This window comes from Poecile atricapillus, chromosome 17 (genome assembly GCF_030490865.1).
Source record: "Poecile atricapillus isolate bPoeAtr1 chromosome 17, bPoeAtr1.hap1, whole genome shotgun sequence".
NCBI lineage: Eukaryota > Metazoa > Chordata > Aves > Passeriformes > Paridae > Poecile > Poecile atricapillus.
Window position 1 is genome coordinate 3,911,016 of NC_081265.1, and position 15,803 is coordinate 3,926,818.

The 15,803-nt window shown below is 37.3% G+C and overlaps 2 protein-coding genes across 2 annotated transcripts in view; one reads left to right on the forward strand and one right to left on the reverse strand.

Annotated features, from left to right (window-relative positions):
- Positions 1–15,803, forward strand: part of LOC131586022 (sterile alpha motif domain-containing protein 9-like) — a 248,996-nt gene that overhangs the window by 148,540 nt on the left and 84,653 nt on the right. The gene's annotated exons all lie outside the window — the stretch shown is intronic.
- Positions 23–15,631, reverse strand: ATAD5 (ATPase family AAA domain containing 5). Its single transcript, XM_058852756.1, has 23 exons — positions 15,494–15,631; positions 12,879–14,656; positions 12,468–12,555; positions 11,613–11,777; positions 11,293–11,431; positions 10,732–10,816; positions 10,081–10,262; positions 9,506–9,663; positions 9,079–9,232; positions 8,563–8,856; positions 8,293–8,389; positions 7,691–7,773; positions 7,456–7,601; positions 7,174–7,324; positions 6,547–6,714; positions 6,245–6,357; positions 6,067–6,160; positions 5,771–5,835; positions 4,728–4,908; positions 3,917–4,107; positions 2,788–3,620; positions 1,531–1,695; positions 23–1,344 (listed from the first exon to the last, which is right to left on the reverse strand). The coding sequence occupies exons 1-23, from the start codon at positions 15,563–15,565 to the stop codon at positions 1,266–1,268; spliced, it is 5,481 nt and encodes a 1,826-aa protein (XP_058708739.1). The 5' UTR covers positions 15,566–15,631; the 3' UTR covers positions 23–1,265.

The following is a 15,803-nucleotide window of genomic DNA, read 5'->3' on the forward strand; positions in this document are numbered from 1 at the left end:
AAAATGTGTATTTATTTATTTTTACAAATCATACAGGAGAAGCATAGACTGTTGATACAAAAAATCAAGCCATTAAGATTTTAACAGCCACCACTTTAATTTTTGAATAATTCTGGACTACAAAAAGAGTAAACTATAAAAATTATCTATAATGCAGAAACTTAAAATAATTTACTGTTTCCATAAATAATTCTAATTCCTGAATATCTTTAAAACATGAAACGTAAGATGAGATCAGAACTAGCAAATGGCCCTCCTTATTTTTACAGAGATACTGAGGTAAGTGGAGCACCACTGCATGGCAGCAGTCTGAATCAGTTGAGGAACAGGAACAGTCTAACTGCAAAGGAAAGGCAGAAAAGTACATGGTTGAACTAATTCCAGTTTTAAAATTCTTTAAAAAAATATGTTTCTGGGGTTTTACCTTTCATGCAACAGAAACATTGAGATTGTAGCAAAGTCTCACAAATTTATTGTCGTATAAAAATGGATTCAATCACAAATAATCAGGCTGAAGTTTTCTCAAATACAAAAAAGACACTTAAGAACAGAACACAATATACAAGACTAGAAGTAGTCAAATATTCCTGAACCCAAAGTAACACTGGGGTAATGGTTATTTACAAAGTCTTGCCTAAATCTCTTGAGACCATGTTGAGCTACAGTAATAATTTCTCTACCTTTTTTAGGAGATTAACATGCAGATCAGACAGCTGTAAACAATTAAAGGAATGTATACAAATATATGTACATTGAGGCATAGTGCTTTGTAATGATTTTGTTCCCTGTGGTCAAAGAGTTGGTTTTAGTCATTTAGACTTCAGAGGACTTGTTGCATCCTCTCTGTGCCACCTTGAGTTATTTATCACTTTAACTGCAAATTCAGAAACAAACTTACTTGAACAAAATGGTCTCCTCAGAAAACAGCAACTTTTCTGTGGAAGCTGTGACAGTTGGTTGTTACAAATGGGCTTCTTGCTATGTGATCCACAAATTAGAGAGAAAGAGAGCAAGAACAGCTCCCCACTGAATAGTCTGTGCATTTAATATTATGAATGCCTTACTGGACAAGCACCAAACAAACCCACATTTCAGCTGTGGAGAGCAGTATAATGACAATAGATATATACATTATTTTAAATACTTATAAAAATTTAGTATAGAAATGGCTCTAATATACAATAATGTGGTAATTAAAAAAAAAACCAAACAAACTATGGTGAAGTACCACCATTAGGCACAAATAATTTCTGGTGTTGGTAATTTTAAGGGAAGTCCAAAGACAGACCATTTATAATTTTTCTGGGTATTTCAAGATGAATCCCTTCAAGATAATGCAAGAACCTATTAAAAAAAAGTAAGAAAGATTGTTAAGGGAACAAAGTTATTTCCAATCATAAGGCACCACTTTTATTGTTTTGAGAGACAAATGTCCACCTTCCTTGCCTAGAATTATTTGACAAATTTTATTGAAGTCCTTAACTACCTTTTGTAATTAAATGTAGCAAGATCTAGGAAAACCCAACTTACCTTCTTTTAGTCTTCCCTTGCTCTTTAAGCTTCTCAGACCTACAGATACTGCGGAGAGTGGGGAGGTATTCAAGGGTACTGGCTTGCTTATTGCCCAGGCTTAAAGGACTTCTGGAAAATACAGTTTTGATGACAGCCAGCCTCTTCTGTGCTTTTTTGTGAGTGCTAAAACAGAGAATGAAGCTTTATTGTTTCCTATTCATGAATGTGCAGTGATGATTTTATTTATTTAGGATCAAAGCCACTGGTTTAAAACTCCATTAAATTGATGTCCAGAACTGCATCCCAATAGATCAGATGTTTGCAGCTTCTAATTGTGTGCTGCTTACACAGCATCACAAAGCTGCACTTGGACAGAAACATCAGGGCCAGCAGTTTGTTTGGCCAATGTTCTTCTCTTAATCAGGAGTCTGATCTGGGGAGCTCTTCAGTTGGTTGTCAGGTTCAGTACAACCACAACTGAAAGCATCTGTGGTTTTCAAAAATAAAAAGCATTATGCAATTGTTATTTTCCAGAATATCAGTGTCATGTCCAGTGTATAACCCATGATACAAACCTGGTCACAGGATGCATGCTAAGTTCCATTCTGACATTGCTTCTCTGGGTACTGACTAACACAAGAAAGGCTCTAAGCCATTTTCCCGTTCAGACCCCTGAATGGGCTTTCAGTGCCTATTGTGCCAATTTTACCTAAGATGACTTGTTTATGTTAAAAACAATGTTTCATGTCCACACTTGATAGTATTCATTGGTCTTTGATAATGTATTAAAGGTTATTCTTTGTTAGCATAAGTTACTACAAAGAATTTACTCTGGGTTTTGTTAGGTCTTCATCAAGCAGCACCTACCCACACACTTAACACAGGTTCAGTATGAGCTGGCACTGAGTGACCAATTTGGATGTTTGGTACTTGCAGAATCCCATCTGTCTTGAAAAAGCCATTCCTTTAGGGTTCTGTTATTCTTTTGGGGGTGGTGGTGTTTGTACATTTTTAAAGTGACTAGACTTAAGGCCACCATTCTTTAACAACATTAGAATCAAGCTGTTCAAGAAAAGACGCTTTTTGCAAATTGACAAGAAGTTAATTTAAAGTTGCAAAAGCACAGTGAACAATTGCAGTGTTTTGAGGCACACTGACAACAGTCATAGTGGTATGAATGTGTATACATCAAATCTGAAACAGTCCTACACCTTGTGAAATGCTCTTCTTGACAAATAATTGCATTACACTCCAGAAATATTAACAAAGTCTTACCTTGAATTAGCTGCCTGACTGAAAGATATGCAATTCCTTGTGTCTGAGATAGGCAGAGTAAGTCCCTTCAGCTGATCACTTTCAGATGTTTTACTGGTACTCAAAAAAGATTCCAAGTTCTGTGAAATATTAACAGAACTTTTGGTGAAGCTGAGTGCTTCAATAGCTGCCTTTATTTCACTACAGCTCTGGGAACTCCACCAATCAGTATTTTCTATACTGAACTCATCACAAAGACCATTTCTGATTTTGGCATTTGTCCAATGAAATTCTTCACTTTTAGAAAATTCCAGTGGTTCCCTGGTGTTAGTGTTTACACAGCAATCCAGGAAGGACATGTTTTCCACAAACTCAGTCAGTGAATTCAGACACTGAAAAACAACTGCAGACCTTTTTCCATTTGCTGAGGTTTTAGTTCTAACTTCTTTTTGTTCTTTATGCACCAACAATTTTGATTCCTTTTTATCAATTTCAGTACATGATTTAGGACTGTCTGATGGCAAAGTTATGAATTCAGCTGAATAGTTCAGCTCAGAATCAAATAAGTCACTATCATCCAATAGCTCAAGCCTTTTCTGAGCCTTTGTCTTTTTAGACCTTTTTCCAGGGCTACTCTTCCCAGAGGAAGAACTCTTTGTAGATCTGTCTTTTGAAGAAACTATAGTAGTCCTTTCAAGCATAGACTTTGAGGCTTCAGACTGGTTTGACAGAACTTGCACCGGTAAGGGAAGAATAAGTTCAAGATTACTGTATACAAAATCCACATGCTTCATCTGGAATTCTGTGAGAAGCTGGATCAATTTATTCCATTCCTCCATGGTTGTGATTTTGTGCTGCAAAATAATAATCATGAAAGCTTTATCAATATATTAAAATACATTTTTTTAAAAAATGAAAATGTTATTACAGAAAATCTCACACTCCTTGCTTTGTGTTTATGAGGTGAGGGACTGTTTTGCTTGCAGGAGACCACCCCAGTTAAGACTGTCCTTAATAACCATTGAATTCTCTAATTTCTACAACAAACCTTTTCAGAGATTTGCTTCTAAGATTATGCTATTCCTGGTGATGCTTACACTCAGTTGTCTGGCAATCATTCAAAGTACTATCAAGTCAACTACCAAAATACCTTAAGAAATGTAAACAAATCTTCTGAAGGCAACAGGATGTTCTTAAGGCCAAGCAACGTCTCTACACAGCCTGTATCACATTTTGGAAACTCCTGAAGATGTGCATCATCAGCTTGAGAAAAATCCACCTTGGAATCATTAGACTTTGCAGGATGAATGAGACTATCTGCCTTCCTTGTCTCTTCTCCTCCTGCACAGAGATAACAGGCTTTACTTGAAAGGGAACAACTGCATCAATAAATTGATTTTCCACCTCTTTGCCTGAATTCCTGTCACAAAGGATGCTGTAACTGTCACTTCTTGCTGTGTGCTGGAGGAACAGAGCAGCTGAAATGGGACATCCCCATGGCCACATCACTGCTGTCAGTGTTACCAAGCTGCTCTTCTGCTTCCCAAGTAATCTTTGAAGGAGGTTGTGCCTCACTTGTCTCTCCCTGTTACACCCTCACACCCCTAAACTTTTCCTGAATCCTTTGGGGTCAAGTTCTTCAGCACTGCTGCTTCTAGGTGAATTGCCCACAACCCAGATGGAAAATTACTACTGGTTCCCTTCTTTGCCCAGTTTTGCTACTCAGAACATGAAAGGGAGATATTAAGTACTGTAATGACAGGCAATAAAACCCTCAAAATTTAGTTCCTTATGCATTAATACAAGGCTTTGAGACAGCTAAAAATAGCAGAATCTCCCCCCCTCCAATATTTAGCAGTCTTACAAATTACCATTTATTCATACATGTCTAAGAATGCTTCAATTTAGTCAAATTCATATTTAGATGGATATTTTTTTAAGATTAAATAAAATCAACATACCATAAGGTGCCAAACACTTCTCTTTCAAGCATCCACCACCACTTCTAACCCAGAACTGTAAGTACAGAACACTTTGTCTGATATCACAGTTATTTGTGGTCAGGAGAGCAGCCAAGTCTTTCACATCTGTCCGTAGGTTCTCAGCCAGGCACAGAGCTTGGAGGTAGCTCACAGAGTTTATCTAAACAGGAGTTACACACAGACCACTGAAACATCTCCTGCCAATCACACTGCAGGAAGTCACACAAGAGCAAATTATTCTATTTATGCCTGCAATACATTTTGCCTTTTAATACAGAAGATTAGTTTATTCAATTAGATTACAGTTAGATTAAAACCTGTAAAGAAAAGAAAACTACCCAATCTATATAGCGTATGTCAGAGAATTATGTTCAGTTTAGACATTCAGCTGATTAAAAACAAAGACACAGACATATTCTGCTCATGGTCCTAAAGCTACCTACACCTTGCTTCTCATCACCAGTGATCAGCTTTTACTGAACTACATTAATTTTAGAGGTTTTCTGCAATTGTCTGGAAGGTTTTCAGTTTCTCATTAAGAAATTTCCCCTTCTCAATAATTAAGTCCTCCTGATTCTCATTTATTTAGGTTTTTCACCTAATACATAGCTGCAAATAAAACTATTTGCTACACAGGACAGTAGTGTTTACATTAAAGGAATAACCCATAGTAGTTCTAAAATAACTCCTGTACCTTTTAATGAAATTAATATTTAATGAATATTTATATAACTACATTCTAAAAACTAAATTAAGTGATTAAGTGATGTTCTTATTGTAATTCTCAGTACCACTAAATTGTTTGGAAAATAAATCTTCCATGCTAGTAAAACAGCTTCTGCAAGTAACCATAATTATGTCCTACACATCCTTACATAAACCCCAAAGACATGACTGTCTCTGATCAAACAAGTATGTTACAACAGAAATATATAAACCTACCCCAACATTTAAATTGCAAACTGAAATCTGCTGACAATTATTTGCTTAGGATGTACCTGCATTTCCAGACAAAGACTTACCAAGGAAGGGGTTTTAAAGTTGATCTCTTCAAAATAGCCATCAAACATTAAGCTGAATGTTGGATCTATAAAGAGAGATCAGTGAACTGTCATGACATTATGTTCAAACCTAGTTATTTTCTTTATCCATTAGACCAGCCAATACCTTTACTCAAACACTCAGATCCTTGCTTTACAGTCTCCACTCATGTAATTTTGCATTTAGGAGCAATATTCAACCATGACCATTTACAGCCTTTAATTAAAAGCGCCTCTTCTGTCTTTAAAGCCTAAATACTGTCATAAGCACTACTCACCATTGGTGGTAAGAATTACAGGTCTTTTTGCAGTTGCCATGAATGTCTTTATTGCACTTAGAAATCCTGCATCTTCATCAAATATTATATCCACCTGCAGAAAACAAACATAGTATCAATAGCTTGAGCAGCAGTTACAAGCTGTGAACAGTCACAATACATTTAATGTGAATTTTACCTCTTCAAAAAGAATGAGAGATGTTGCACTTTTCCTGTTGTGTTCTCCTCCCTCTTCGTTTACTGACTTAATTTGAGCATCTTTCTTCACTTCCAGTGAATTCTGAGTATTTCCTGCAGATGGATGAATAATTGAGCAGGAAGGAGGACTAAAACAATTTAATGCTTTCCAGGTACTGGCTTCAAAAATCCCCCATGTATCAAATGCTTAAGAGAATCTGTTCTTTTCTCCACACAGCTCCACATACATGGTGTAGTATTTCCATCTCCAAAGGTAACTCATTATTAAAAAAGAATACCTACCCCCGTTTTTTTCTCCAGATGTTGCTTCTCCATCTCCTTTACGTTTGGCAGAAATTTTGAAGTAGTTTGCAAGTGTTTTAGGGGGCAAACTTCGTTTTAATCCTGCTCCTTTTGGGGATAGTGGCGGTTTTCTTGGAGAAATAACTTTCTTTGGAGAACACATTTTTTCTGCAAGGTATGTTTTATATTAAACTTCATCTGGAGGTATAATGTCAAACTGATATTTCTTAGACAAATTTAAAGTAAAACCCATTTTTTATCTATGGCAAATGACATGTTTACTGTGCTGATTTTTGCTTGTTTTCCTTTTCTCTTGTTATAGGAAAAGCTTTCTGTTCAACTTTCTATTCAAATGCTACAGCACTTGCTCTACCACTGCAGAAATAACGTAATCAAGAGTCAGTATTTAATAAAGTCGTTACTTAATTTGGTCTGTAGTTGTGTTAAACAACAGACCAGTTCTTACTATTATGGCCAGGTAAGCCAAATCTGCTATCTTTTTAAAAACAACTGATACCTAAAATTTCTTCTTTGGAATTCAGTCATTAACAATCTCCTCCCCTCCATAAAACCCACCCTATAATTCAGACCAAAAAAAGAACCCCAGATAAAAACCATGACACTTACTTGGTGACTTGCCAGTGCTACAACTGTTAAAAAAGCAAGGCTTGTGTGCATTCACACCTTTTTTATCCACTTGATGAGACTGAGTAGCTTCTTTCAGCTGGGACAGAATCTGTCTCCCACTACGCTGGCAAGAGGCATTGACTTCAAATATCTGCAATGGTATTTAATTTACAAAAAAAAGAAAAAGAAAATTAAATTGTAGACATCTTGTATTACAAATGTTTTTGTATCATTAGTTATAAATAAGAAAAATGCACTAAGGAGAGAAAGATCTCCACAAACCTTAAACCCAAGCTCCTGAGCACAAGCATACACTGCAGCAGTTTTCCCCACTCCTGGTGGGCCAGTTATCAAAACTGTATTGCAAAGCGTTGTCTCTTCCTCAGTATCAGATTTACTATCTTTAAAGTCAAGGCTGCTTAAAGAATCTGTAGAATTATTAAAAAGAAAAGAAAGGATTACTGTTAATTTTTGCCAACTTTTAACAAAAGAGAAGTTATATTAATTCTATCAGTACCTTCTTGCTCTTTGTTCTCCCTTTCCCTTTTCTGATTTCGTTTTTCTTCCAAATCAGCTCTCTTTTTCCATTCTTTTAACCAACTATAAAAGGAAGGAACAAACAATAAAAATTGCTGGTGAATTAAGTGAACCAAATTAAGATGGAACAGAATATAAAACTAGGGGACATCAGCCACTTGTTACCCCATAGGAACTTATTAAGTCCTTTCAAATAAAAGCAAAAAAATGTTCAGGATTTAACTGTTTTGTAGACAAGGTTTCCTTTTTCATTTTCCATTCTGTTAGCTGATTGGTATAAAAAACAAGTCATTTGGTGAACTACTTATTCACTCATAATTCAGTGTTGTTTAGTCAGATGGATCTTTAAATTCTTTGTAAGAGCTACACCAGTAACTTAAGCCTACACAGAAAATTTAACTGAAAGCACAATGTGTTAGGTGGACTTCAGTGCTAAATTCCTGTCAGAAGCAGACAGTACAGCAAGGTCAGGATCAGGATGCTTGTAGGGAAGTAAAGATAAGTACTGCTCTCTCAGTACTTTATCAGGTAACATGAGGTTTTGGCTTATTTTAGGAATGGATCCATGCTCCAACTTCTGACCTGTGTAGCCTTTCAATTTCTTTCTTGTTCCCTACAAGTTCACTGGAATCTTGAGGCTGATATTTTTCTGTCCAGAGCATGTCTTCCTTTTCCACACCTACAGAAAAAAATATTGTCCCTTTTTAAACAGTTCTTCATGCAACAGAATTGATCAAGTCTAGCAGAGAATTAGGACTAGATACGATTTTTTCATCACAGTGGAAAGCTGACATACATCACACATACACTTCCTCAGTGCAAAGATTAAAATGAGATGGGAAATGCAGTTACCTGGAAGTGCACTTGGAGCTGATAAACACCCAGTGTCTTCTGTCACACCATCTGGTTTCTGGGTCTTGTTTTTTCCCAAGTGTGGGGCTTGTCCTGTCTCTGCCTGTTTTTCCCCAGATATGGGAGGAATAAGGTTCCTGGAAACTCTTGACTTCATTTCAGTCTCCGTATCTTCAAGTCGTTTTCTTCTTTTTGATTTGCGGTCTTCTGTTTCCTTCCTTTTCCTCTTTGTTTCCTTCCAATTGTCAGGAAGTTTCTCTATTACATCAAGATTTGCACTGCCATCTCTGCTTTCTAAGAAGAAAAAAATGCCATCCATTTAAAATTTCTGGCTATGTCCATTACTACTGCACATTTGATACATATTTGAAGAATTTGTTCCAAATAGCTTAAAATTTGAGGATCAATTTATTTCTAACAACAGTATTCCTTCAGTAACATATTTTTAAAAATTCCCAGTTGTATTTCAATGCCAGAGAGAGCAAAGGTGTTTTTCTCCCTACACAGATTCCTAACCTTGTGTACTGTTTTCCAAAGCCAACCGTTCTGTTTGCTTTTTCAGGAACCTGGAGTAGTATTTTCTCACTGGAAACTGAGAATTAGAAGCCACAATCTCATCTAGCAAATCCTTCTTGAATGCATCAGGAACAGCTGGTCGGTGACCTGAAAGCTGGAATATACACACACAATTACTGAAAAACTTTACACACAATGCTCTGCATAATTTAAATTGGTAGTATCTTGTTAAATTCAGAGATTAACAAAAACTGTTAAGAACTGATGAGAACTGTCTAATAGTAAGATGCAAAATGGGTAACTCATACACAGAGAAATTAAAAATAATTAAATAAATTACAGGACTGAAACAAATTCAAACAACAGGATTTATTAAAAACATTACTCCAAACAAATATCAGGACAATTTGAATTTTAAATTACTAACCACAGCTGCAGAACAATTTCCAGTTTGTTTTGAATTCACAGTGGAAAATTCACCAAGTGAGAGAGTGATTTTTGTGATGTTGGTGACTTCAGTACTCAGTTCTCTCAGCTTAGTTAATAGAGGACATGATGGTGATTCCAATTTCCACATTGGAGAACCTACAGAAGAGCCCCCACCAAAAACAAAACAAAAGTTAACTTCTATTCTAGAGAAAATAAATGGGCTGGTCTTCTCTCTTTTGGGAAGTCTTTGACTTTGTCAGCAGGAAATGGTTTGTGCCCAAATCAATCCCATACAATCTTTATTCTCCGAATTGGAACTTAACAGACCAACCTTTTTGACTAAATATTAAGAATTTTGCATCCTTACCCATGCATGTATAGACTACTTTCACATCAATTTAATTTGTAAATTTTGTATTCAAAAACATCTCATTGGAAGCTTCTAATTTTCATTCTCTTACTGAGACACAAAACAAGAGGAAACTCCCACCTATTCCAGTCCTAAGCTGTTCAAATTCTTCAGAAATTATTATGCACATTTAAGCAAAATCCAAAAGCTTAACCAAATCTTACAGTCATCCTTCTGCTGTACATGGACAACAGTCTTAAAACAGGAACTTGCAAGAGAGTATGCTTCCATTGCTGCTGCCTTCTTTGCAATCTGCCTTTTCAGTGACTCTGGCAATCCACTCATCAGGAATTCACGTTTTGCTCTGAATGGATCATCATCTTGAGAATTTTCAGATGCATCTTGGCTTTAATGAAAACAGAAAAGAAAAAGAAAGGAAAGAAAGATAGAATTAGTAGAACTTCTAGCTATGCAAGGCTGAATTTAATCACATTCTCTTCCAAATGTGTTAAAAACAGTCTGACAGAACTGCTAAAATTAATTTTAATGTAGTTAGCTTGAAATTAATTCTGTGTTAAAAATTTCAATCTAAAAAAAATTCTCTTTGGTTTTGTATTTTTATATGCAATTTGGGATTTATTTTTAATTAGTCATCAACTACGTTTCCAGACATCTAATATGGTTCTAAAATAGCTGAGGATCTCTCCAAGACACCCCTAAAATTTTGCAAGCAGATTGAAATATTAATCATATAGAAGTCATGAATATTTATAGCACATTTCAGTAAGTGTATTTAAATCTGTAACACAAGAGAATGCTAAAGTAACCTTGAAATGTGTTTTGATTTTTAAGCATCTGCACTCTTGACAACTGACCTGCTTTCATCAAAGATCACAATTGGTTCACCTGCAGAGTTTTGAGCGTTTTTGCCTAGGCAGGAAGGTGGACATCCCAGTTTCCCTTTAAAAAGATAAAAAACCCATTATTAAATTAGCACTGATACAAGATTCTAACCTTGCTTCTGTATTCACTACCTGTATGTTCCATTAATCATCAGGGAAACTCTTTTTCTTAAGGGAAAGTTGAGTATTTTAACAAAACTCATTAATTATAGCTTTATTTCTAATTATTTCCTCAGTATAGATGCTATTTTCTAACATTAGTAAAAAAAAGGAGATGCAACAAAACATGGTATATGATTGACAATTTTTTAAACAGTTTTCCCAGAATGAAGTAAAAGCAAAACAACATATGTAAATAATGTCTGCACTATTAATTCATATAAAAAGGAAAGGTATATATTGGAATATTAAACAAGATAAACCACAAGAAACTATTAATATACTGCAAAGGCAGCTTTATGAAATAAATTTACAATAGTCAATAATATGTTTCTGTAATAAAAAAATTAAACACATTCAGTAAAACCCAATTACCATTGGAGTTCTTTGCAACCTTCAAGTTTTTAGACTTCTTCCCCAAAACGTCATTTAAGCTCCGAAGTTTCTTTTCCTTCACACTCTGCTCTGTAGTAGTGACACAATCCGTGCTTGAATCTAGAATTATTACTGATTCCTAGAGGGAAAGCAAATCAGGTAAGAAAGGAAACCAAATTTTTCCTCGTTTATTAACAATACATTGCAGATATCTACCTTAGTTTGCAAACACTTCTTGTAAAGAATCAAGTAGGAATCATCTGTATTGTTTATATCAATCACAAATATATAAAAATTTCCCCCTCAAAGTACAGCCTTACATCATTTTCTTCTAATTTCTTCTTCTCAGCAAGAGCTTGCTGTCGAGATGAGCGCCTCACAGGAGCTGCTGAGTCTTCATTCACTTTTGATCTCTTCTGCTGTATAGCCTTTGCTTTTTCAATCAGCTGCTTTGCTTTGGATATGTTTTTAGAAGTGGAGTTTATCTGTTAACAGAGAACAAAAAAACCTAGATAGTAATTAATAGCACTCTATTCACTAAGTACTTTGCATATAAATATAATTTTTCACTTTCATAGAAGTATGTAATTGTTGCAAAGTTTCACTGGTATCAAAAAGAAAATTAAATAATTGAAAGGACAAGCAAACCAAGATTATATCAACAGCTTTCAAAAGGGAGTGAGAGCCCTGCAAGGAGATCCCAAATTTTTTCATGGAACAAATAAAACATGGGTAGTGACATTCTTAAGCCTCAGCTGTTCTGCTCTGCCCAAACACTATCACAAACCACTGGATCATTTAGGTTAGAAAAGACCTCTGAGATCATCAAATACAACCTCTGGCCAATCACCACCTTGTCAAATAAACCACGGCACTAAGTGCCATGTCCTGTGGTTTCTATATCCCATTCTGAGAACCTGCAGCACAGAAGCATACTATTTTATGGGATTTTTCTGTTATGAATGGTGGATTTTTACTAATAAAACATGTTTTAAGATCTATGGTGTAAGAAAGTATCTCAGATTTCATCATAAATCAGAGTATATTCCCTTTCCATAGGGCAGCTGGGAACTGTCACATTGTATTACACTAGATTATTACACAACACTGAATACTCACAATTATACCCATATAGGAAACAACAAAATACTGACACCAATTGTTAAATAAATTACCTTTGTGTTTTTGGAGTGAGACTCTTCATTTTTCATTGCTTCAGCTTTATTTGATTTTGTAGCTGCTTTGATACGTGTAAACCTCATTCTAATTAGAGAAAAAAATATTATTAAATGGTTACTGGTTAATAAAGGGAAATGTTACTCTCAATCTTATTTTCAAAAGACTTTAAAAATACAGTACTGTAAACAGAAGCAACCCCCCAAGTGGTGGTTGAGGTTTTTTTGTTGTTTGGTTGGGAGTTTTTTTGATGTCTTTAGTACAAACACACGTATAGTCAGCTTTGGTTCCTCTCCATTTTTACCCACCATGATCAGTACCCATGCAACTTATGCAAATTATGTTTTATTTTCAAAATACTTGCATACAATTAATGGGCAGAAAGGTAGAATATACTCTAAAAAGTTTACCTTATTGGGCTGTTTCCATCAAAGGGTACAGTAATCACCTCAGCTCTGTACATGTTGCTTTTCTTGCAGGATTGTCTGCATGCTTTTGGGGTGGAAGTCTCTAATGGGCAGGCACTTAATTCATTTGCAGAACATGCACTTCTAGCCCTGGGCTTTTTAGGTGTAATATTTGTTGATGCTTTGGTTTTCTGCTGCCTTAAACTCCTTCTTAACTCACTCACTTCTGGACTTAAAGAAATTCTAACATCTAAGGTATCTTCCACAGTAACAACACTAGCACCTGAATCCTCTTCGCCAGTACAATTGCTGCTGTTTGAGACATTGGTTTCCTTAGTTTCTGAAGCATTCTTTCTTCTGTTCCCTTTTTTCTGAACCTTCCTAGATCTTCTGGGTTTAGTTTTATTGCTTTTAGGTTTAGAATGTGTATATTTGTCCACATCATCTTCTGATATCCCGCTTTTTAATCCTTTATTTGAATGAACATCATCAGATCTTTCCTTTTCTTTTGAAGACTTTGCAGCAGCTTGCTTTTGTTTTCCAGGTGCCTTTTTAACTCCACTTTTTGCTACATCTGCTATTGGTTGTCTAAAAGCTTTCATAAACTGATGCTTTTCTTCCAGAGTACATTTGGGCCTCAGAGAATCCGACCCTGCAGTCTCCAGTACAGCCAACTCCAATTCTTCTTCCTCAATAACGACATTGGATTTTCTTTTCTGAGTCACCTGTTCGGTTTGCTCACTGTCCAAGAGAGCTGGGCTGCTTTCTTTTTCCCCTACACGTCCTTTCTGCTTCAAAAAAATGGAAGCTATTTTCCTAGAGCCTTTCTGCTCCTTATGTGAGGAAGATAATTTGGGGGGAATGGAATGAACTTGTGCAAGGACAGTCACTGTTCTGAGTGGCAGCTGTTGGGATTCCTCACACTTTTCTGGGTCACTAATACTATCACTTTTGTCCATTTCATTTGCTGTACCAGAAGTGTCCATTGCTGGCTTTGTGTCTTCTTCAACATTATTTTCTCCCTGACTTCTCAAGAAGTCCTCAAATGACACTGTTATAATACAATTATTTACCTGGGATGTCCCATCATCTATATGAACCTCAAAACTGGAATCACCAACACCAGCATCACACTCTGCTACTGTATTTGTTTTCTCTTCAGTTTCCGTTTTACACGTTTCATTCATCTGGTTTTCTGATGAAGAGCTTTCAGACAAATCAATATTTACTTTGTGCTTCCTTTTCCTTGATTTTCTTATCCTATTTCTTGATCCAATTGTTTCACAATCAAAATTTTTTGCATTTTTTCTGGAGGGGGCAACATTTGGGAAGTTCTCTCTTTGACCATTATCTTCTGTTAATTTTCTTGCACATTTTTTGTCCACTACAGTACAAGAAGGAATAAAGTCATTACTGTCTTGTTGCAGTTCTGTAGCTACTGTGCTGTCATCACTGTTAATTTCTATGTCAAGATCATTCTCAGCTTCGTTCATTTCTTTTGGCATATTATTGAAATTAACTTTCTTCCCTTTTCTCTTCCGCTTTAAAAATGGCTTGAAAGATGGTTTATGCTCTTTGTCATCAGCATCCAACAGTGTTTTATTTTCTCCAGCTCCTACTGGGAATGCAGCACTCTCAGTTGCAGATGTCTTTTTAAAATAATCCAAGATGTTGTTGGATTTTGGTGATGACAATGCTTTATCCACTGGTTTTGCTAACGGTGAAAAATACCTTGTGATTGTTTTTACAGAAGCATCTTCCTCTCGCCGCTTCTTGCATGGCTGTAAAAGGTACAACATGAACCTTAGTTTTAAAAAACTTAAGATGACTTATATAAAACTTTTTCAGTAGACAAAAATTCATGTTAATGTGCTCAGACTGGGCATGCATCAACTGTATCTCTGTGCTTTCAAAGGCCATCTAAGTTTGAAATAAAGATTCTGCTCTTTCAGATAAATAAAAGTTCTATTCTGAAACTTGAGATGGTCAAAACTGAAAGGGACCACAAAGTCTTCAGAACAGCTCTGTAGAGATTTCACAACACTGGAAGTCTGAAGGTCTAGATCAATTCAGATGATCGACCTTGAGATGTTCCCAGAGCATCTGTGGAGCATTTAAGAGGGAATTCCAACTTAAAAAGGTCTGATCCTACCGTAAACATCTGCCGTGTTTTAGGAAAACAGTGTGCCTTTAAGAGTACTTAAAGAAAATGAACACAAGAGGATTCTTATCTGGTATAATGATTCAAACAATAAAAGAGCATTTACTTCTACAGCTCCAAGAAAGACTGTGGCTCATAAAGACTTTTATAACTCCTGGTTTACCAGAAACTAGACTCCTCTAAAATCGCACCCTCTGAAGCAGAAAACGTCTCTTCCCAAAGTCTCTCGAAAGCGATCAATGACAGCCGGGGCTCCGCCGACCGTCAGCGGCGCCTGAGAGCAGGGGCCGGGGGCGGGCGGCCCCTCACAGCACCCCAGGTACACCGGACGGGCCGTGTCAGGGCAGAACGCCAAAGGGGGCGATCCCCAAAGGGGGCGAACGCCGAAGGGGCGCCCCCCGCCAGCCGCACCCCCTCTCTCCGCCCTCACAGCACGACCCCCGGCCCGCGTCCCCACCTGAACGTCACCGTCGCTCCCGGGGAGGAGTGGGGAGGCGGCCGCCGCGGCCACGGCGACCCTGCCCACCATGCCCCGGCTGCTGCGGGCGCGGAGCCCACCCGGATCGCTCGGGGCGGGGGGAGCGCGGAGCCCTCGGCCCCAAGCGGTGCCTCAGGGGCGGGGGGCGCGCGCCGCCGCCATGGCCCCGATGGCGCCGCCTGACGGGCGCGCGCGCCGGGCGGGCGGTAAAAGCGCGCGCGACCAGATTCGGATCCTCCGCGCGGAAGGCGGGGGGCGGGGCCTCGGGCCTCTCCCACGTGGCCCGCGC

Bases quoted from the DNA above. Each gene is read 5' to 3' on its own strand.
- ATAD5 (XM_058852756.1), bottom strand. From the start codon at position 15,565: ATGGTGGGCAGGGTCGCCGTGGCCGCGGCGGCCGCCTCCCCACTCCTC. The intron at 11,432-11,612 runs GTAAGGCTGTAC...CTTTCCCTCTAG, and splicing joins AGAAATTAGAAGAAAATGAT to GAATCAGTAATAATTCTAGA. The intron at 7,774-8,292 runs GTCAGAAGTTGG...TTCCTTTTATAG, and splicing joins GAAATTGAAAGGCTACACAG to TTGGTTAAAAGAATGGAAAA.